The following is a 22,190-nucleotide window of genomic DNA, read 5'->3' as shown; positions in this document are numbered from 1 at the left end:
ACACATATGAAAGCTTTGTCCAGAAACCAAGATGGTGACGGACTCAGCCCAGCCCCCAGTCACTGCTCCAGGAGGGACAGCAGGGCACAATGTACTTGGATGGGATTGCAGGGTCCAGAGCACCGATCTCCCTGGCAATGGCTGCAGTCTCTGAGCCAGGGCAGTAGCTCGCTGTCACCCCCTCTGGCTGGGTCAGGACTCCTGGCTGCCGCTTTCCTCCTCCCTTCCCAGCTCCTTCTCCTCCCTGGCGGCAGTGTCTCCGTGTGTGGCTCCCTCTCCTGCCTGGACGCTGATGGGAATGGCTTTCCCCTCTGCGGGCTGCAGGGCCAGGCGTGGGGCCTGGATGCGGAGCTGTCCATCCGAGCACAGGGAGCAGGTCACCCCCTCCACATCCAGGCCCGCGGGCAGCAGCATTTCCCTGCGCAGCTCCCGGTACTCCTGCAAGCTGCCTCCATCCTCTCCAGCGCTCCGCTTCTCACGCCTCCCCATCACCGTCACCCTCCTGCCCTCCTGCCTCACTGTCAGCTCGTCTGGCGCGAAGCCGGCCACGTCCACGCGCAGCTCGAACTTCTCGTGCTGCCGACCCCCAGCCTCTGGCTCCTGCTCTGTGGCCCCAGCCTGGGCCGCTCCATCCTGCCTCGGCTCCCCTTGGCCCGCAGGCTCCAACCACAGGAGCGGCTGGGCCTGCAAGACGCCACGGCTCAGCCTGTCCATCACCTCCACCTGCCGCTGCAGGTCACTCGCCATCTGCTCAAAGACACTGGCTGGCCATGGCTGCAGGAGGCTGCCCATCCCCTCGCTGCTGCAGACACACGTGGGCCCCCAGCCTCGCGATGGCCACTGCCGCACAGGGAGCAGCCGCACCAGGCCCCGGGAGTAGCGTGCCATGGCTCTGCTCCTGCCACACACACTGCCCTTGCCTTGCTCAGCTCAGCACTGCCTCTGCTGCCTGCCCGGCTGCCTTTTGTACCCACGTGGCCCTTCCAGGCACTTCCTGAACCGTCGTCCTCCTGCCCATATCTGGGCTGAGCCCGCCCCGTCCGGCCCTGTGCGGCCTTGGTGGGAGGGCCCTGGCCCTGACTCATGAATGATGGATCAGGGCAGCGGAGCCGGTGACTTGTGGCACTGTGGAGCAGGGCTGGCTGCGTGCTCGGAGCTGGGCTTTGCTGGAAGGTGCCTGAAGCCTCTGGGTGCACAGAGTAGGGACGGGCTGCAGGGCTGTGTACCTGCTCCCTCTGGTGCAGCCATGGCTTTTGCATGAGCCCCGTTGTCCAGGATCGCGGAGAAATGCTCCAGGAGCCTCCAGAGAAATCCAGCTAACGCAGTGCCTTTCCAGCGACTCACAGTCACGGGACCAGATTGGCAGAGGGCTGGTGTGTGAAGTCAGCCAGTCTCCGGGGAACAAAAATTATCAGGATGCACGGGCAGGATGCCCCCCCCAGTGTCAGGAAAAAGCAACAGGCAGGAACATCAGTCCACATCTCAGAGCTTCCCAGAGGCTCTGGTCCCAAAGTCTGTGATACTGCATGTGTGGGGGGAGTGGGGAAATGGGGACGGGGGAGGCACTGTTATTCATGGAAGACACTTGCCATAGGTAAGGGTTATTGTGCATATGCAACTATGTGTGCATGCTCATTTCTACGTTTACATGGTAGCGGGGCACATCTTGGTCTGAATGATACAGCCATGTGGGTGTATTTCAGTGTTTTAGAAGCACTTAGTACATGTATAATGTTATGCCCCAGGGGTGCTAACCGTGCGCTAAAAACCTGGCACCTCCCAACTTTTATACAGTCCTCTAGTGCTGGAGATGAAAGACCCAGGTCTGTGAGCAGCCGTCTCACACTCCACGTGGCCCAGCCGTGCTGGCACAGGGCAAGGCACTAAGACGAGCCCGGCAGACAGGGTTACACACACAGATGCCAGCTCTCTCATCCCTCCAACTGTCCTGTACTTTAGCACAACTGAGATTTACCAGGAAAATCTCCCAAGCCCATGTCACAACAATGGCTAACCCAGGCAGCAGGGATCGTGCCCTTCAGCCCATCCCCACTCTGTGCACCCAGAGGCTTCAGGCACCTTCCAGCAAAGCCCAGCCCCCACCACGCAGCCAGCCCTGCTCCACAGTGCCACAAGTCACCGGCTCCGCTGCCCTGATCCATCATTCATGAGTCAGGGCCAGGGCCCTCCCACCAAGGCCACACAGGGCCAGACGGGGCGGGCTCAGCCCAGATATGGGCAGGAGGAGGACGGTTCAGGAAGCGCCTGGAAGGGCCATGTGGGTACAAAAGGCAGCCGGGCAGGCAGCAGAGGCAGTGCTGAGCTGAGCAAGACAAGGGCAGTGTGTGTGGCAGGAGCAGAGCCATGGCACGCTACGCCCGGGGCCTGGTGCGGCTGCTCCCTGTGCGGCAGTGGCCATCGCGAGGCTGGGGGCCCGTGTGTGTCTGCAGCAGCGAGGGGATGGGCAGCCTCCTGCAGCCATGGCCAGCCAGTGTCTTTGAGCAGATGGCGAGTGACCTGCAGCGGCAGGTGGAGGTGATGGACAGGCTGAGCCGTGGCGTCTTGCAGGCCCAGCCGCTCCTGTGGTTGGAGCCTGCGGGCCAAGGGGAGCCGAGGCAGGATGGAGCGGCCCAGGCTGGGGCCACAGAGCAGGAGCCAGAGGCTGGGGGTCGGCAGCACGAGAAGTTCGAGCTGCGCGTGGACGTGGCTGGCTTCGCGCCAGACGAGCTGACAGTGAGGCAGGAGGGCAGGAGGGTGACGGTGATGGGGAGGCGTGAGAAGCGGAGCGCTGGAGAGGATGGAGGCAGCTTGCAGGAGTACCGGGAGCTGCGCAGGGAAATGCTGCTGCCCGCGGGCCTGGATGTGGAGGGGGTGACCTGCTCCCTGTGCTCGGATGGACAGCTCCGCATCCAGGCCCCACGCCTGGCCCTGCAGCCCGCAGAGGGGAAAGCCATTCCCATCAGCGTCCAGGCAGGAGAGGGAGCCACACACGGAGACACTGCCGCCAGGGAGGAGAAGGAGCTGGGAAGGGAGGAGGAAAGCGGCAGCCAGGAGTCCTGACCCAGCCAGAGGGGGTGACAATGAGCCCGCTGCCCTGGCCCGGAGACTGCAGCCATTTCTGGGGTGTATCCCTGCCCAAGCCCTGTCATCCCATCCGAGTACATCATGCCTAGGAGTCCCTCCTGCAGCAGTGACCGATTGAGTCTTTCCCGTGTTGGACTCTGGACCGAACTCTTATACCTGTGCCCAACCTGGAGAGGAACGGGGCCTTTGTTTTCAATAGTTCTTGTTTCTGGACATTTATCTTGGCCAGGTGACAGTGATCTTCCTGAATGTCATGTTTGTATGTCATTGGTGGAAATAAACCCATGTTTCCCGCATTGTAGTTGCAAGTGGATTAACGGGAAACTGTTTTGTTGTTTTTTTATTTCCAAACAGGGAACAGTTGTGACTGTAGTCACTTTTGTTACTGGTGCCCTGAGGTCTGAGCGTCGCCACACACTATCTGGGGACCTTGGGACCTGTATTTTGTCACTGTCTATATTTGCATACACTTTCAAAGTAAACTGCTCTAGCCTGGGAGCAATCCCTTCTAGCAACAGGGCTCAGGCCTGTGAGTCTGAGTCACCTGAGTGATCCACTGGATTGCTGTGGAGCCACTCACTTGGTAAGGATTGATCAGTTTACAGCAGGGGTGGCCAAGCTGCAATATGGGTGCCTCAAATGGCACAGGCAGCCTCTGTGTGTGTCATGAAGGAGACGGAGCAAGGGACAGTCAGCACAGTGCACATGGGGCAGAAAGCAGAGTAGCAGATCAGGTATGGAGCATGGGAAAGGAAGCAGAAAGATCAGCAAATCGGGCAGCGCAAGGGTATAGGACGGGTACTTGGGGAGGGCCATGGGGCTTTATTTGTGGCAGCTATGCTACATACGTTGGCCCCCAAATGCTTAGGCAGTGTCGGGGAGGCTCTCCCGAGGGCCCATTTACTCCTGAGTCAGACAGCGTTTCGGGAAACGCTGATAGGACACGCAACATCCAATTGGCACATGCAGGCTCACTTGAAGGAACGTGGGCTCATGCACGTACCAATGTGCATGCACACATCATTGGCATGTTCACTCACATTGCTGCTCTGGCTCTCGTATTTGTATCAGCTGACAACAGCAGGGCATTTGAGATGAATGCTGCAAGGAACATGCACATAAGACCCATGCACAAGACTCTGTCCCCAGGCACATCCAGGGCCTGCTTGGAGTTTTTGCTTTTCAGGGTCTGGTGCTGATGGGTCTTTCTGAGCAAGAACCATAGGCCAGCCAGGCAGCAGCTGGCATCGACCGTTGCCTCTCACCTCTGTGCCAGGCAGACTGCTGAGCTGGTCCCTAGACACTCGGCAGACAGCAGCTGTCTTGGCTCACATCCCTGCACTAAGCAGCATCTTTGTGTAACACTCCTGTTTGCATCTTCTCTCTGATGAGAGATCGTTCTCGGCAGTGCAGTCACTACTATAACTGTCCGGCTCAGGATCAAATAGATCTTTGGATCATAGGGGGAAAAAAATAGTCCAGGGCTAGGAACTCAGGTTTGGATCTTGCTAGCTCTGTTTCAAAGTAGCCGGAGGCCGAGGCCAGGATCTGCTGCCATTGACTCAATCAGCGGGACGCTGTTCCAATAAATGGCGACTGCACAGCTGTTCAGATACGGAAGACTTCTTCCTAAGTCTCTTTGCTTGAGCACCCCTTGCCCAGCACCTGACATCCTCCCACCTGTGACAAATCGGGCCCCACAGTGTGCGGTGCTTGGCCCATCAGACGCACCAGCTGCTTGAAAACACTGCTCTGCAGCTTCCATCCCGGTTGTGTGAGTCAAGCTTTACTCCCTCATCAGTCTGGAGGTTTAAGATCACCAAATCATTAGATGCAGGGGTAGCAGTGGACATAGTCTTCCTGGACTTCCGGAAGGCTTTCGACACTGTCTCTCACCCAGTTCTCATCAAGACACTGGGGGACTGCGGTGTCGACCCCCACACAGTCAAATGGGTCGCCAACTGGCTGGAGGGCCGCCCCCAGAGCGTGGTAGCGGATGGGTCCTTCTCAACCTGGAAGGACGTGGGCAATGGGGTTCCCCAGGGCTCAGTCCTCGGGCCCGCACTGTTCAACATCTTCATCAGTGACTTGGACGAGGGGGTAAAAAGCACCCTGTTCAAATTTGCTGATGACACTAAGATGTGGGGGGATGTGGGCACGCTAGAAGGAAGCAACAGACTACAATTGGACCTAGACAGGTTACAGGGGTGGGCGGATGAGAATAGGATGGGATTCAACACAGATAAGTGCAAAGTGATGCACCTGGGGAGGAACAACCGGCACCATACCTACAGGCTGGGGAACTCCCCTCTTGTCAGCACGGGGGCGGAAAAGGATCTTGGAGTCATCATTGACTCCAAGACGAACATGGGCCGGCAGTGTGGGGATGCAGTCAGGAAGGCCAACCGTACCTTGTCATGCATCCACAGATGCATCTCGAGCAGGTCCGAGGAGGTGATTCTCCCCCTGGTGGGGGAGGCAAGTGGGACATTAGGGATGAATGAACCTCTGGGTTGCCCCAGCTAGAGGCACCACCATATCATGGTCAGTGCCAGGACAGGCTCTGCACAATGTGCCTTGCAGCTGTGCAACAGGATTGTTTGCACAGTTTCAAGGAAAGTTTAGATTGGCACTTGTATAGGACAGTTTGGATATGGAAGATCCTGCCTTGAGCAGTGGGTGGAGCTAGACAACTTCCTGAGACCCTACTTTTCTGTGGTCCTATGATGAGGGCTGGTGAGAGTGCAAAACATGAGGTTAATGGACTGAGAGGCTAAGAGCTGCCCAGAGAGTCCAGCTGCAACCACCAGCAGAGATTGGGGTTCAGCGTTGCTCCAGGCAATAAGTGGTCAGGGCACGGTGGGACTGTAGTAACATCACACTGCAGAAGTCTGCCCACAGGCTGGCAGACCTGGCAGCTCTGCCTGAAGAGAGAGAAACCCGCAGGACTGCTGGTTGGGACTGAGAGGGGCCCATTAGCAAACCTCAGGGCAGGCTTCTTCCATCCGATTACCAGACGTACCATCATCACAGCCTGAGAGCTAAGGACAGAGACAGGCAAGGCCCAGCAGGACGGGAGAAGCGTGCGCACGCGAGGTGTGGAGTCAGGAGCTGCACAGCTCCGTGCAACTCCAGCACATCCCTGCCTCCCAGGACAGACACCAGGCCTCCCAGGACTATGCGACACCAATCCCCGGTGGTGCTTACATGAGACATGAGCAACCCAGAAATTCATCCTCACGAACTGGCATGCTGTTGCTACAAGACGTAGTCTGGTTTGCTTCTGAGGAGCCTTGGGACTGGGGCTCAGGTGAGCCTCTGCCTGGGGAAGCACCTTTGAGCGGCAAGGAAGCTCTTCTGGTTTTACGGGGATAGAAGAAATGAAGGAGACTGAAAACCATGATAGAAAAGAATAAGCATGGGAGGGATTGGCAGGATCAGTGCCCCGCAGGAGGCACCCTACGCAGACACAGTAGGAGACTGGTACAGCAAAGCAGGTTGTTGTGACAACCGAGGGCCGCTGCAGAGCACCTGCATTACCTGCTTGATGGTGGGCTTCTCGAATGGGGGGGGCGGGGGGGTCCGAAGAAATCCTTCACCAACTGGACAGCTCATCTCCAGGATGCATTTCCTCAGGAGCTGCAGCACACGAGGCAGCTGATACAGCCCCAACGGCAGAGCAAAGGTAGGGCAAGCCGGTTACAGAAAGGGGTTCCAGGAAGAGCAGGAGCGTGACGGGGGCCAGTCACAGTACAAGCTTGCCCACCTGTCTAGAGCAGCCTGCCGAGTTGCCTTACCCACCACACCTTTGTTTTAATAAAAATAGGTAGTTGTTTTTAGGCAGGAGGCTACCCATTTCATGCCCTGATGCCAAGGGCACAATACAGAGCTCTGACCTCCTCTTTGCTGTGTCCCATGCCTTACAGATGGCATCCAAAGTACTCCTAACTCCCTCAGCCCCATTGCTATGCCACACTCGACCTCAGGCCTGAACTTGGCTGTAGGCAACCAGAGACTTGCCTTGGAGACAAGCCTCCTCACTGGGGCCTCTTCTCACCCTCTGGGCTCTATGCCCCCATAGGCTTCTAGCCCCCGACACTCTACCTTTCCCTGGGGCCACTACTCCACCCCCTCACTGGGGCCACGGGGCCTTATGCCCCAAGGGCCTCAGATGTCTGTAGACATACGTGGACCCCACTCCTGGATTATGGCCCACTCAGACCTCAGACATCTGTTGACGTGCCGGGATCCTGCCTCAGGCCCCACTCATTAGGCCTGGGCCCCTGTGCTTTTGTGTCAGGATGTGCTCCCCAGCCTTTCCCCTCCATGGGGTACCTGCAAGACAGCAGGGGCTGAGGCTTTGTGGCACACCAGGGGCAACATGTACCGGGTTCATGGCGGTACACATACACTCCCCGAGAGCGCCGGTGTACCCCCTAACTGGCTGCACTCACTGCTTAAGCAATGGACAGGTGGGAGCCACCAGTGGCCCTCCTGTAAGCGCCGGGCAATGGTTGCAGCCACTCCTGGAAGTGGCTGCAGCAATCGGCTGTGGGGGAGCTTCCGCTGGGCATTGAGATCTGCTGCAGAGGGACACCCCTCCCCCCCGGGCAGCGAGACTCGTCACAGGGGGGTCACGTGCCCCCTGACCAAAGTGGCACCAGTCACCCACCTGGTGCCTCATCCCTGCACTTTACTAGGGAGGCACAGGTGTGGCATTTCCTGGAAGCTACCCTGCCACAAGCCGCCCCACTGCACCATCTGCCCCAGCAGGCTGTAGTTTTAGGTCATTCCCCAGCACCAACCTGCCCTTGGGTCTCCTCTCCCCGATGGCCTCCTGGGTGTTCTCCCTGGGCTATTCACTCTGGCGCTCTGATGCAGCCTCCATCTCATAACTGCACTCCTCCTCTGGCCCAGCTCTTTGACCCCTTAACAGATGCCTCCCATCCAGAGGCTGTATTTTAGCCTCCCCCATCACAGCGTACTGGCCAGCTGATCCTGTCCGCCCTTTGGCAGGCATATCTCCCCTATCAAAGGGACCTTCAGCTTCTTTGGGCTCTGGCTCTGCCTCCAGGCCAGTCGGGGTGCCAGATGGCTCCACACAGCCCAGTCAGGATTATCTGACATGGTGCATCAGCAGCTGACCTCCCTAGATAGCAGGGGGCCCCCTCTGGGCCCCACCATAGGGCCACCCTTTCCTGGGTTGGTCTGGCCCCAGAGATCTCATATGAGGCTACCTTTCACTCAACTGGGATCACCGGAGCCCCTGCCTCACCCCTGCCAGTCCTAATCAGGGGGTTGCCTAGCCCCGCTGCAGGCCCACAAGCTGTAAGCCCCTTCCTAGGTTGGGCCTTGTTCTCCCTAGGCCCCAAGTGCACTCCCTGGCACTTGAGACCCCCCTGGGCCCCTAGGAACCTCCTTTATCCCACAGTTCCTACCCTAGACCTCCAGATGTACCCAGGAGCAGCAGATCTCAGGCTGGCGACATTCCCTCACCAGCATCCCTGCAGCAACTGCCTGCTCCAGTGCTCAAGACCTGCTCTTATACTGCAGTTGCGCAGCCCTGCTCCAATCAAACGGCCTCCTGATGGCCATGTGACCCTCCTGATGGGCACTGCAGCCACCTGCAGGCTGCCCTGCTGCCTGCTCAAGCTCTTAAAGTGGCAGGCATCAAAGGTGCCCTGACACAAGGAGCAACAGGCCAGAGCCCCAGCTGCTGTCAATTCTCCGTTCCTCTAGTAGAGCAGCACTAAGCTACCCCAATCTGGCCCAATGCTTCCTTTGAAGATTATTCTCCCTAGGGGCCTTGGCTCAGGCCTTCCATGTAGTTTCCATAAAGCCACTTTGCTGCTGGGCTGGTTGAATGGGTTTGCAGCCACCTAATAAACGGATACCCCATTGGGCCCAGATCCCAAAACAGACCTAGGAAGAGTCAGCCTGTCAAGACACCGTGTCCAGTAAAATCAGAACCCTAACAGCAAGCTCATACACGGACTTGACTTTGGTGAGAAGTTTCACAACATCAAAGAGCCTGAACGTCAGAGGCTGGGAGAAGCCTCTGAAACTTGAGGCTGAAAACCTTAGCTACGTACAACTCCTGGCAGCCCTTCATGAAACGAAGACCTGGCAGGGGGGAATTAGCCAAGCCCAGCACTGGGACAGAGTATGGGTAGAGACCGTAGCACGTTGGTTCTTAACAACACAAAGGATTCCAATGAAGGAATAGGGAGATGGGGAAGAGCCTGCTCCCTACCACCTACTCTTTCCATACCTTTCAGGGGGACCCACATCTTACTATGGAAGGGTTAAAAACTACTTTTGAATTGGGAGATACGAACATACAGCCCAGCTGGCCGTCAGCCCTAGCGCCAGCTTGAACATCAGCCCAGCAGCAGAGCAGGGAGCCTAGGGCACTCCCGCTGCCGCCACCCCAAGCAACGCACCTTGGACAAGCAGAAGTATACCTGTTTGGTGTCCGTGTCCTCCTCTTTGCAGATAGACATGAAGAGGTTTTCCACATTCACCACCATGCCCTGACACAACACAGACTTCACACCAGAACCTGCCACGGGGAAAGCAGGGGGACCAGGGCAGCCCATAGCCTTCTTCTATAAACTTTGTCAACACACACTCAAGAGGTCTTGGATAGAGGGCTGGACAGGAGCACCTCCACCAACAGTGAGCTTGAAGACAGCAGCCTGTTAGAGGCAATCTCCCCTCTTGCAGGTGGTTGGTACGCTCAGCCATGAAACAGTAGCACGGATATATTTCCGCCATCCAAGGAACAAGCGAAAGCTGGGAGCTGGCAGTTTCTGAGGGAGGCCTTGGGTCTCACGGTGAATGCCTCGAGTCTAAAGAAGGTTTGGCCTGGAGTCAAAAGGGAACGAGCCCTCTAACCCAGTGGTGCCCGAGCTTTGGGCCCCAGGGCACAGGCGAGTGGCATGGAGTGGGTCCACGGGCCAGATCCAGTCCATGGCCCACATTGTGACTATGGCCCCACACTGAATGCAGTCTGCTGCCCCAGCCCCACATGTGCCAACCATAGCCCATTCCCCACTACTAACCCTGCCCACACCACATTGGGCCCAATGTCCCAGCTGCAGCCCTGCACAAGCCAGACCAGGCCTGCTGCCCTGGCTCAGCCCCACAAGCGCCAGATCTGTCTCCACTGCTTCAGCCTTGCACATGCCAGTGGGGTCCAATGTGCAAGGCCATGTCATCTGGCCTGAGGGGCTAGGAAATTTGTCCACAGGGGATTGATGGATGTGTGAATTGCCACAACTCCCACTGTCTTGCGCTCACCCATGGATAAAGTTCAGGACACTTAAAGAGTCTCATGGGCTACAGGGCCTGAATCTGGTCACAGGCTCAGAGTTGAGTGCCCCTGCTCTAATGCAACACCATGCCCATCTTGGCCCCCAACTAATGGACCGCATTAGGCTCCCCCTGTTGACATTTGTACAAGGGCACAGTCTTTTCATTGGCTTCTGTTTGGGGCACTAGAGTCCATGTTTCCAGCTTCTGCTTGCATCTTTAGAGCTAGAAACTTACTTTTTGTTTGTAACAAAAGCTAGAAACTCCCCTCATCCAGCAGCTGAGCCATGAAGACAAGCATGAGTCTTAATGCGAGGTCTAGAAACATCATAAGAGCTGACGCCAGTGGAAGGCAGGGAACATGAGTTCAAGCTCCAGGGTGTCAGGAGAGGGTTTGTCCATCTGGAAGAAATTGCTAGGGTGGGTGCCGGTATCCCTCTGTCCATCTCTCAATGGTTGCCTTACAACTGCTTTTCTTAGTTAAAGGGAAGTTTTCTGGCACAGGCACTCTCAGGCCTGTACAGGACACCTCTTCTTAGGACCTCTCCTCACGAGTCCTGGTTCTTACACTTTTACAGTATAGTCTAATATCTTCCAGTCTTCACAACTGTCTCCTCCAGAAGTCCAGGCCCTAGGTCAGACTTAGGTCCCGAGACTGTAGGGACATTCACCTACACAATAGTAGTCTAACATTGTAAGGACCCAGACCTGTGCCACACGTATACAGCAGTTGTGTGCAGCAATGGAAATTACACTAGGGAAACAAGAAGACTGGCAAAGAGTATATCTTGGAGTGCACACGCTGTGCACCATCCCAGAGCCTTGCCACAGTGGCAGGAGTGCACCTCTCGGTCTAGGAAAAAAACCAACTACACCAGGACACATGTGGACCGATGATCTCCTGCATATTTTTCCTGAGGAAGCAATACCCTGGAGTGGTTTATGCTGCCTATCTACTCCTTCCTTACGTTGCTGTAAAGGTCGACTACACTGGCTGAAGACACACCTTATGTCAGCATCAGATGTAATCCTTTCTTCTCCGTACTATGCCCTTCAATTAGTGATTTTTACACACAAAGCACTGACACTTCCCCCTCTTCAACACTGAGCTGGGCAATCGGACAAGAAATAGTTTCAATTAAAGCCACGGACAACTGCCATGTGGGAAACAGGTTTATTTCTATCACGACACACAAGCAATACAGTCAGTCGGCCACACGTCACCTGGCAATATAATGGTACTGAAAACCAAAGCCCCATCCCTCTCCAGGTTCGTAAGAGATATGGAAGATTGGTCCAGAGAAAAACATGGTGACGGACTCAGCCCAACCCCCAGTCACTGCTCCAGGAGGGACTCCAGGGCACGATGTACTTGGATGGGATTGCAGGGTCCAGAGCACCGATCTCCCTGGCAATGGCTGCAGCCTCTGGGCCAGGGCAGTGGCTCGCTCTCACCCAGTCTGGCTGGATCAGGTCTCCTGGCTGCTGCTTTCCTCCTCCCTTCCCAGCTCCTTCTCCTCCCTGGCAGCAGCGTCTCCCTGTGTGGCTCCCTCTCCTGCCTGGACGCTGATGGGAATGGCTTTCCCCTCTGCGGGCTGCAGGGCCAGGCGTGGGGCCTGGATGCGGAGCTGTCCATCCGAGCACAGGGAGCAGGTCACCCCCTCCACATCCAGGCCCGCGGGCAGCAGCATTTCCCTGCGCAGCTCCCGGTACTCCTGCAAGCTGCCTCCATCCTCTCCAGCGCTCCGCTTCTCACGCCTCCCCATCACCGTCACCCTCCTGCCCTCCTGCCTCACTGTCAGCTCGTCTGGCGCAAAGCCGGCCACGTCCACGCGCAGCTCGAACTTCTCGTGCTGCCGACCCCCAGCCTCTGGCTCCTGCTCTGTGGCCCCAGCCTGGGCCGCTCCATCCTGCCTCGGCTCCCCTTGGCCCGCAGGCTCCAACCACAGGAGCGGCTGGGCCTGCAAGGCGGCACGGCTCAGCCTGTCCATCGCCTCCACCTGCCGCTGCAGGTCACTCGCCATCTGCTCAAAGACACTGGCTGGCCATGGCTGCAGGAGGCTGCCCATCCCCTCGCTGCTGCAGACACACGCGGGCCCCCAGCCTCGCGATGGCCACTGCCGCACAGGGAGCAGCCGCACCAGGCCCCGGGAGTAGCGTGCCATGGCTCTGCTCCTGCCACACACACTGCCCTTGCCTTGCTCAGCTCAGCACTGCCTCTGCTGCCTGCCCGGCTGCCTTTTGTACCCACGTGGCCCTTCCAGGCGCTTCCTGAACCGTCGTCCTCCTGCCCATATCTGGGCTGAGCCCGCCCCATCCGGCCCTGTGTGGCCTTGGTGGGGGGGCCTTGGCCCTGACTCATGAATGATGGATCAGGGCAGCGGAGCCGGTGACTTGTGGCACTGTGGAGTAGGGCTGGCTGCGTGCTCGGGGCTGGGCTTTGCTGGAAGGTGCCTGAAGCCTCTGGGTGCACAGAGTGGGGACGGGCTGCAGGGCTGTGTACCTGCTCCCTCTGGTGCAGCCATGGCTTTTGCATGAGCCCCGTTGTCCAGGATCGCGGAGAAATGCTCCAGGAGCCTCCAGAGAAATCCAGCTGACGCAGTGCCTTTCCAGCGACTCACAGTCACGGGACCAGATTGGCAGAGGGCTGGTGTGTGAAGTCAGCCAGTCTCCGGGGAACAAAAATTATCAGGATGCACCCCCCAGTGTCAGGAAAACGCAACAGGCAGGAACATCAGTCCACATCTCAGAGCTTCCCAGAGACTCTGGTCCCAAAGTCTGTGATACTGCATGTGTGGCGGGAGTGGGGAAATGGGGACGGGGTGGTGCCGTTATTCAAGGAAGACACTTGCCATAGGTAAGGGTTATTGTGCATATGCAACTATGTGTGCATGCTCACTTCTACGTTTACATGGTAGCGGGGCACATCTTGGTCTGAATGATACAGCCATGTGGGTGTATTTCAGTGTTTTAGAAGCACTTAGTACATGTATAATGTTATGCCCCAGGGGTGCTAACCGTGCGCTAAAAGCCTGGCACCTCCCAGCTTTTGTACAGTCCTCTAGTGCTGGAGCTGAAAGACCCAGGTCTGTGAGCAGCTGTCTCACACTCCACGTGGCCCAGCCGTGCTGGCACAGGGCAAGGCACTAAGACGAGCCCGGCAGACAGGGTTACACACACAGATGCCAGCTCTCTCATCCCTCCAACTGTCCTGTACTTTAGCACAACTGAGATTTACCAGGAAAATCTCCCAAGCCCATGTCACAACAATGGCTAACCCAGGCAGCAGGGATCGTGCCCTTCAGCCCATCCCCACTCTGTGCACCCAGAGGCTTCAGGCACCTTCCAGCAAAGCCCAGCCCCCACCACGCAGCCAGCCCTGCTCCACAGTGCCACAAGTCACCGGCTCCGCTGCCCTGATCCATCATTCATGAGTCAGGGCCAGGGCCCTCCCACCAAGGCCGCACAGGGCCGGACGGGGCGGGCTCAGCCCAGATATGGGCAGGAGGAGGACGGTTCAGGAAGCGCCTGGAAGGGCCACGTGGGTACAAAAGGCAGCCGGGCAGGCAGCAGAGGCAGTGCTGAGCTGAGCAAGGCAAGGGCAGTGTGTGTGGCAGGAGCAGAGCCATGGCACGCTACTCCCGGGGCCTGGTGCGGCTGCTCCCTGTGCGGCAGTGGCCATCGCGAGGCTGGGGGCCCGCGTGTGTCTGCAGCAGCGAGGGGATGGGCAGCCTCCTGCAGCCATGGCCAGCCAGTGTCTTTGAGCAGATGGCGAGTGACCTGCAGCGGCAGGTGGAGGCGATGGACAGGCTGAGCCGTGCCGCCTTGCAGGCCCAGCTGCTCCTGTGGTTGGAGCCTGTGGGCCAAGGGGAGCCGAGGCAGGATGGAGCGGCCCAGGCTGGGGCCACAGAGCAGGAGCCAGAGGCTGGGTGTCGGCAGCATGAGAAGTTCGAGCTGCACGTGGACGTGGCCGGCTTCGCGCCAGATGAGCTGACAGTGAGGCAGGAGGGCAGGAGGGTGACGGTGATGGGGAGGCGTGAGAAGCGGAGCCCTGGAGAGGATGGAGGCAGGTTGCAGGAGTACCGGGAGCTGCGCAGGGAAATGCTGCTGCCCGCGGGCCTGGATGTGGAGGGAGTGACCTGCTCCCTGTGCTCGGATGGACAGCTCCGCATCCAGGCCCCACGCCTGGCCCTGCAGCCCGCAGAGGGGAAAGCCATTCCCATCAGCGTCCAGGCGGGAGAGGGAGCCACACAAGGAGACGCTGCCGCCAAGGAGCAACAGGACCTGGGAAGCTAGGTAGGGAGCAGCAGCCAGGAGACCTGATCCAGGCAGCAGGAGTGACGACAAGCCCACTACCCTTGTCCAGAGACTGCAGCTGTTTCTGAGGTACCTCACTCACCCAGCCCTGCAGTCCCATCCGAGTACATCACGGCCAGCTGTCCCAGTGTCCCTCCTGCCGCTGTGACCATCGTGATCTTCGCCACTTTGGACTCTGGCCAGAACTCTTATATCTGTCCAGGACCTGGAGAGAAACGGGACTCTTTCTTTCTATATTGCTGTATTGCCAGGTTTCATTTACATTGGCCAGGTGACAGTGATTTTCCCAAATGTCTTTTTTGTGTGTAATTGGTGGAAATAAACCTGTTTCCTGCATTCCAGTTGTCAATGCATTGACTAGAAACTGTTCTTGTATTGATTTCCAAACAAGCAGGGAACTGTAGAACCGGCAGTTGTGGTCATTTTTGTTACTTGCCCCACAAGGTCTGGGGCCTCTGTGTTTTGTCACTGTCTATATTTGCATACACTTTTAAAGTAAAATTCACTAGCCTGAGAACAATCCCTTCCAGCAACAGTGCCAGCTGAGTCACATGGGTGACTCAGGTTGCAGTGGAGCTACTCACCTGATATAAATTTAATCAGCTCAGGACAAGGGTATGCAACCTACACTATTCATCCCCTATGTGGAACAGGTAGCCCCAGTGTTTGGTACAAAGCAGATGGAGCAGAGGATAATCAGGATAGTGGAAGGAGAGAGCAGGGAGCAGAAACCAGAGCAGCAGATTCAGCAGGGCAGGGGCTAGGAGCAGCACTTGGAAAAAGCATAGGCCTTAATTTGTGGCATGCATGCTGAAGAGGCTGGCTCAGATTGCTTAGGCAGTGACAGGGAGGATCTCCTGCAACCCCATTGTCTCCTGGGTCTGGCACCGCTTCAGGGCACACACTTAAGGCACTCAATCTGCAATTGGTAGACACAGGCTCACTGGAGTGAATGTGGACTCATGCATGCACATATGTGCATATACACATCATTGGCATGTTCACTCACATTACTGCACTGGATCTTGCATGGTTGCATCAGCTGAATACTGCAAAACAACTGAAACTAATGTTGCAGTAACTCACGGTTTCTGCTCATGCACACAACTGTGTCCCTGGGGCACATCCAGGGCCTGCTTGGAACATTTGTTTGTTTGGGTCTGAAGTGGATGTTCGTGCTCAGAAATAACCCATGGGTCTGCCAGGGCTACAGCTGCCATCAATCACTGCCTCACTTTCCAGCCAAGAGGAGAGCTAAGCCGGTCCCTAGACACTTGGCAGACCTTCCTGGCTTACATCCCTGCACTAAGCAGGGACTTTGTGTAATGCTCCCAATTGTATCTTCTCTCTGATGAGAATTATTTCTTGGCAGTTCAGTCACTGCTATAACTGTTGGGCTCAGTTTTTAAATAGGTCTCATCTCATAGAGAAGAAAATAGCGCAGGGCAATGCACTCAGGTTTGGGTCGTGCTGTCTGTCTTGCTGGCTTTGTTTACAAGTACCAGGAAACTGAGGCCAAGGCCAGGATCTGCTGCCATTGACTCAATGAGCACAATGCTGTTTCAATAAACGGTGACTGCACAGCAGTTTCCATGTGGAAGATCACATCTTAAGCCTCTTTGTTTAAGAAGCCCTTGCCCAGTGCCTCACATCCCACTCCCAACCTGCCCTTGTTATCACCATCCTTTCAGAACTTGTTTTGTTGTAAAAAAAAAAAAAAAAAAAAAAAACAACCTACTGGGCACAAAACGTGTTTTCTAGTGTCAACTCTGGAGACACCAGGGTTAAAAAAGCATCGTGCTGCCTGGTCCGCACTTCCTACCCTGCCATTGTTCCTTGGCTTTACAGCACAGCTCCCTATTTAAAGGAAGATGACGAAGTTGGTTGAGCTTAGGCCAGTCAGGGACAGCAGCTGTGTTATGAACAGCGGGCACTTGAGGGGCCTTCAGCAGCGCAGGCTCTCTAGTGCAGGCCCACTTTGCTTTCCCCAGGGAAAAGCTTTCCAAGCACCCGGAGCAGTTCGTTTGGCAACAGCAGGTAGAGGTGATGGGTGGCATTCAGCACCTGTGACAAATCGGGCCCCACAGCGTGCAGGGCTGCGCCCATCAGATGCTCCAGCTGCTTGAAAACACTGCTCTGCAGCTTCCATCTCTGTGTTGCGAGTCGAGCTCTGCTCCCTCCTCAGCCTGGAGCTGTAAGGGCAAGCAGCATGCCCAGTTCCCGGAGGACAGCCAGGACGAGGCCCCAGAAGCTTTCATCTGCATCTGCCAAAAACTTAAGGAGCAAGGATACTGAGGGGCTGGCAGCACCACATTCCCTGCAACCTCTGTGCCTCAGATAAGCAGTTGTAGCCTGGCTGCCAGGCTATGGGACAGAGCCTTGGCCTGCTCCAGCAGAGCCCTGCATTCCCAGAGCATCTGCCTTTATCACTTCCCCTAAGCTCCCGCGGCACTCAGTGCTTCTCAGCAGAGCACTGACATTGTTGCTTTTTACAGGCAGGAGTGGAGCCCTGCCCCATGGGGGAGTTTGTCTGTAGTCACACAGGGAGTCCATAGCACACTAAGGAATTGGATCAGGCTGCCCTGACTCCCAGCCCCACACATCAAAACCATGAGGCCATTCATCCTTCTTAGGAAAGGAAAAGAAAAAGAAGAGCACAGGGACAATCTGGGAGCCAGCAAGCCTGGCAAAGGCAACAGCAACACTTGGAAAAGACAAACCCATTTATTTTACATAAAATAGCAACATAATACAAGTCTCAAGGGCAGGTAGACAGTCTCTCGCATCCTCCCACCCCCACTGGCTGTGCATCAGTCTCTGATAAGTCTCTGCTCAGCTTCTGCTCCAGGACTCTGCTCTCCCCAGCTCAGCCTGGGCAACATCTGTCAGCTCTCAGTCCCTGTTATGCCTTAGCTCTGCCATTGGCCCCCTCTTCAAAGCCCACCACAGCTCCAGCTTCTGCACTGCCCGCCAGGGTGATCTCGATGGGTACGTTTCTCTCCAGGGCAGCTATCAGTGCCTGGCGTGGGGCTTCAATGCGCAGCTGGCCCTCACTGGAGATAGAGCAGGTCAGGCCATCAGGGTCCACGCCCTCAGGCACGTCCCACTCCCGCTTGAACACCTCATACTTGTAGGAGAAGGAGCCTTTACCATCCTCACTCTGCATCTCCTTCTTGCCTGTCAGCAGCACCTTCCTGCCCACCAGCTTCACCATTAGGTCATTAGGATCAAAGTCCTTGACATCCTGGCACACACTGAAGGCCCCATCTGCTCCCTGGGGCAGGGTCATGCTGGTGCTCTGCTCTCGCTCTCTGCTGGGGTTACTGCTCCCTCCACCTGCCAAGAGCTGCTGGAAACCGCTCAGAAGCTCCTGGGCTCGCTCCATCTCCCATCGCAGCTCCTGCTCCAGCTCAGCAAAGAGGACGCTGGGTTGAGGCCACAGCGTGCGCACGGGGCCCACCCAGGGAGCCAGGGCACTGTGGGAGGAAGGCTGGAGGTGCAGGCGGCACAGCATTGCTGCTTCTGCGTCTGGCTCAGGGCGCTGGGGCCGAGTCCTCTCCAGCGGTGCTGCAGCCTTTCTGCTCAGCTGGTGGGAGCCAGTGGCTTTTATGCCCATGCCGGCCAGGCCTGGCCCCATCCAGAATTCTCTGCATCTTCCACGCCCTCAAGATGCCATCTTCTATTTTTAAGAGGCTGATGGCTCAGGGATTACTCATGTGCCAAAATAACAATGCCTGTTTCCCAAGGCAAGCGTCACCCATCCAAACTGGGCAGTGGAGTCAGTCAGGAGCTCTGGTTACAGACCAAGCTGTTGTGCTCCCACTGAGAGCAGAGCTCACAAAGACAGACAGGCAGTGGATGGCTGTGCATGGGGGGTGGGAGGGGAGTGGTTTTAGACATAGGCAGGATTCAGGACCACAAGCTGAAGCCTTCAAATTCTTTCAGACCACCTTTTACAATGCATGACAGAATTAGGGGCTATGTACCATATGGAGGATCCCTTTGTCATATGAACTGTCTACCAAAAAGATTAATACATTAGGCAACTATTTTAATGTGGCCCCATGTCACAGGCCTCAACAGATGGTTTGTAAACATCAATTACCTCTTCCTCCTTTCCTACACTCCCCATCTAGCATGGGCTACTGTGTAATGAACCCTTTATTACTGCAGCTGGAAGAGAAAACCCTCACCCAGTGAAGGCAATGGATGGTCTGTGACTGCTCTGTATGTTTCTTACCAACATGCATTCAGCCTTGGTGCCTGTCCAGGCTATCAGTTATGTAAGCAAGTGCCTAAAGTCCCCTCAGTAGTGGAGCTAATCCTCCAGGATAAAGTATCATCCAGTACTCCACCATCATCGATGTTCTAGCAGCATTTCCCACCCCTAAGGATGAGGCCCTCCTTACCAGGCACTGTATAAACCCAGTGAAAAGTAGTCCAGCTGGAGCACTTGAAACAAATGTGGAGGAGGGGGAAACTGAGGCAGAGAATGCAGCAGTGACCTGGCCAAGGGCAGGGGCAGAGCTGGGAACACAACAGGACCTCCAAGTCTAGGCTGGTGCCTTTTGTCCTGCACAACCCTGCTTCTCAACAGGCCATGGTGCATCATTCTAACATAAAAGCTTCTTAGGGCAAAGACCCTACAGGAGCAGGCTGTGCGCCCCCTGGGCACGCAGCTGACAGCAGCTATATTACATGTACAACTGTGTCCTTGCAGTTGTAACCACATAATACAGATGCAACTGCAAGGATACAGTTGAGATGTGATCTTGTGGCTTCCTAAAAATTCATTTGGGGGAGGGGTGCAGCAAGGAATTAGAGATGCTCTGTTCATCAGGGCACCTCTTAAGGCAAGAAGGAACAATGGCCACAAACTGACAGAGCAGATTTAGGCTAGACATCAGGAAAAAACTTCACGGTAACGTGGCTAAAATTTGGAATGGGCTTCCAAGGGAGGTGGTGTTCTCCCCCACCTTGGGGTCTTTCAGAGAAGGCTGGATAGGCACCCGGCTGGGGTCATCTGACCCCAGCACTCTTTCCTGCCCAGGCATGGGGCCAGACTATGATCTGTTGAGGTCCATTCTGACCCTAGTGTCTATGGTTGATAAGGAGGAGATTAGAGCTGGGCAATAGTGGGAAGGGGTGGAGATGGAATCAGGCATCAAGACTGGCAAGAAGAAACCCCTTCCCCACCTTCAGTGTCAGGGAACAAGAAGGCCAAGGGCCTGGGGCTCTCAGATCTCTTCCCCAGGTGGGGGCTGCTGCTTTGTTTAGAAACTGAAGTGATGCTTCTAATTATAGAGCAGCAGGGCAGAGCCATGAGCTGGCTTAAAACATGTGGTATGTGGCACGTGGTACTGGGGCTGCCTCACCCTGCCCAATCTGGGAGGTGATTAATGGGAACGCACCATGTCATCCTCCCAGGGGCACTGGGAGACAGAGTTCTGGATGCAGCCAGGCCTGGGCCAGAAGGGAATAAAAGCCACTGGCTCCAGCCAGCCAGGCAGGCAGGCCAGCTCCAGTACGACTAGAGAGGACTCAGCCTCAGCACCCCAAGCCAGCCAGAAGCAGAGATGCTGTGCCGCCTGCACCTCCAGCCACCTTCCCACAGCACCCCAGCTCCCTATGTGGGCCCTCTGCGCACACTGTGGCCTCAACCTAGCACAGTCTTTTCTGATTTGGAGCAGCAGCTGCAGTGGAAGATGGATTGGGCCCAGGAGCTTATAAGCAGTGTCGAGCAGCTCCTGCTAGGTGAAGGGAGCAGCAGCCCCAGCGCAGAGCAAGAGCAGAGTGCCAGTGTGACTCTGCCCCAGGGAGCAGATGGGGCCTTCAGTGTGTGCCAGGATGTCAAGGACTTTGCCCCAGAAGAGCTAACGGTGAAGCTGGTGGGCAGGAAGGTGCTGCTGACAGGCAAGAAGGAGACACAGAACAAGGACAGCAAAGGTTCCTTCTCCTACAAGTACGAGGTGTTCAAGCGGGAGTGGGACGTGCCTGAGGGCGTAGACCCCAACAGCCTGACCTGCTCCATCTCCAGCGAGGGCCAGCTGCGCATCAAAGCCCCATGCCAACGGCAGATAGCTGCCCCTGAGAGGAATGTGCCCATCCACATCACCCCTGCAGGAAGCCCCGAGGCTGAGGCAGGCTGCAAGGAAGGGACCAGTGACAGAGCCAAGGCATAACAGGGAACAAGAGCTGATGCCCATCACCCAGGCTGTGCTTGGCAGACCAGGAAGGATTGGAGCCCAAAAGGAAGCAGCTTCTCCTCTCTCATGAGGCTTGAAGCAGGAGCAGTTGTTTTTGTATTTAAATAAACAAACTCCTCTTTGAATATAGCTGGGTCTTTGTTTATTGTGAGGTTCACTTGCAGGGAGCATTGGTCTGGGTCACCCTCTGGCCTCATTGGTAGTGTGCTGGGCCCCACAGAGCAAGGGGCAGCCAGCTCCACTGCTCAGATGTCTCTCGGGGGTAAGAGGCCATGCAGCTGTGCACCTGCATGAAGATGCAAACTAGCAAATTAGGAGGAGGTGCCCGAGGACCTGGAGTAAAGCCACTCCAGGACACTTCAAGAGCCCCATACACATCTTTGTGAGGGGGAGAAACATGTGCCCCCTCCCAAATATGCATGTGCAGAAGGGGAGGATGCTGGAGATTTAGTCGTCCCTACAGATGGAGGTCCTGTCACCTAGGTTTTGCCAAAAGCAGATAGACTGCACAGTGCTTGCACACTTGATCACAGGAAGTCCCTGCTTCCAAGGCACAGACCAGACTTCCCATAGTGGGACGGGAAAAACCCAGCAGTAAAAAACAAACAAACAAACAAACAAACCTTTATTTGCAAGCTTTTGGGCACCCAAACCCTTCCTCAGGCATAAGAGAAAAGTTTCACAATCTGTTCATTCTCCTAAGTAGAAGTGAAAATTCACAGGAGAGCTCAAGGTGTAAGAGCTGGTGACTGGAATAGTTCATTTTTGTGCAAATTGAGTTCAGATAAAAACGTTAAAATAGTCTATTTACCTCAGTCTTGCCTGGTGTCGAACAGGATGTTGAATGATGTTTCCTTCTGGTTATAGCATCTCATTTCACAGGAGGGTGGTGTGATGGGTGCTCTCCTGGGCAGGAAATTCTCCTCTGTTGAGGCATTTTGCACTCTGTAAAAAAATAGGCAGGAGCCATGGTGTTATTTTTTTTAAAAATGAAAACTTCATAATTTTACAAGAAGGAAGCAAATTCACCACCTTAGAACTTGAAAGCTGACACCCTGGCTTCTGCCTATTGTTCCACCTAAATCTGCATTTTTCACAGCTCCACCACTCATGATGCTATGTCTGGCCACCAACAAGCTTCCAGCTGACATGGAGCTAAACTGAAGTTTACCATCCATTCAATAATCTGAGAGAGTCAACCAAGTCCACCCTGAGCTCAGTCATCTAGTTCCAGAATCATCTAGCTCCAGTACACTGATTATGTAGTGT

The 22,190-nt window shown here is 55.9% G+C and overlaps 5 protein-coding genes across 5 annotated transcripts; 3 read left to right on the top strand and 2 right to left on the bottom strand.

Annotated features, from left to right (window-relative positions):
• Positions 1–192: 192 nt before the first annotated feature.
• LOC149866872 (heat shock protein 30D-like) lies at positions 193–888 on the bottom strand. The gene has a single exon (XM_090041659.1). It carries the CDS (start codon positions 886–888, stop codon positions 193–195), a length of 696 nt encoding a protein of 231 aa, XP_089897785.1.
• Positions 889–2,364: 1,476 nt separating this feature from the next.
• On the top strand, positions 2,365–3,060 carry LOC149866871 (heat shock protein 30D-like). The gene has a single exon (XM_090041657.1). It carries the CDS (start codon positions 2,365–2,367, stop codon positions 3,058–3,060), a length of 696 nt encoding a protein of 231 aa, XP_089897783.1.
• Positions 3,061–14,025: 10,965 nt separating this feature from the next.
• Positions 14,026–14,694, top strand: LOC149866870 (heat shock protein 30D-like). The gene has a single exon (XM_090041656.1). The coding sequence runs from the start codon at positions 14,026–14,028 to the stop codon at positions 14,692–14,694; it is 669 nt and encodes a 222-aa protein (XP_089897782.1).
• Positions 14,695–17,420: 2,726 nt separating this feature from the next.
• Positions 17,421–20,017, bottom strand: LOC149866869 (heat shock protein 30-like). The gene has a single exon (XM_090044385.1). The coding sequence runs from the start codon at positions 18,350–18,352 to the stop codon at positions 17,618–17,620; it is 735 nt and encodes a 244-aa protein (XP_089900511.1). The 5' UTR covers positions 18,353–20,017; the 3' UTR covers positions 17,421–17,617.
• Positions 20,018–20,163: 146 nt separating this feature from the next.
• On the top strand, positions 20,164–21,046 carry LOC149866868 (heat shock protein beta-11-like). Its single transcript, XM_090044388.1, has one exon. The coding sequence runs from the start codon at positions 20,292–20,294 to the stop codon at positions 20,895–20,897; it is 606 nt and encodes a 201-aa protein (XP_089900514.1). The 5' UTR covers positions 20,164–20,291; the 3' UTR covers positions 20,898–21,046.
• Positions 21,047–22,190: the final 1,144 nt, after the last annotated feature.

The sequence above is a fragment of the Crocodylus siamensis genome, chromosome 4, assembly GCF_052110815.1.
Source record: "Crocodylus siamensis isolate JL-2025a chromosome 4, ASM5211081v1, whole genome shotgun sequence".
Taxonomy (NCBI): Eukaryota; Metazoa; Chordata; order Crocodylia; family Crocodylidae; genus Crocodylus; species Crocodylus siamensis.
This window is presented reverse-complemented; position numbering and strand designations above follow the sequence as displayed.

What these genes read in the sequence shown, in the direction of transcription:
- LOC149866872 (XM_090041659.1), bottom strand. Translation starts at nt 888, where the DNA reads ATGGCACGCTACTCCCGGGGCCTGGTGCGGCTGCTCCCTGTGCGGCAG.
- LOC149866871 (XM_090041657.1), top strand. Translation starts at nt 2,365, where the DNA reads ATGGCACGCTACGCCCGGGGCCTGGTGCGGCTGCTCCCTGTGCGGCAG.
- LOC149866868 (XM_090044388.1), top strand. Translation starts at nt 20,292, where the DNA reads ATGCTGTGCCGCCTGCACCTCCAGCCACCTTCCCACAGCACCCCAGCT.
- LOC149866870 (XM_090041656.1), top strand. Translation starts at nt 14,026, where the DNA reads ATGGCACGCTACTCCCGGGGCCTGGTGCGGCTGCTCCCTGTGCGGCAG.
- LOC149866869 (XM_090044385.1), bottom strand. Translation starts at nt 18,352, where the DNA reads ATGGGGCCAGGCCTGGCCGGCATGGGCATAAAAGCCACTGGCTCCCAC.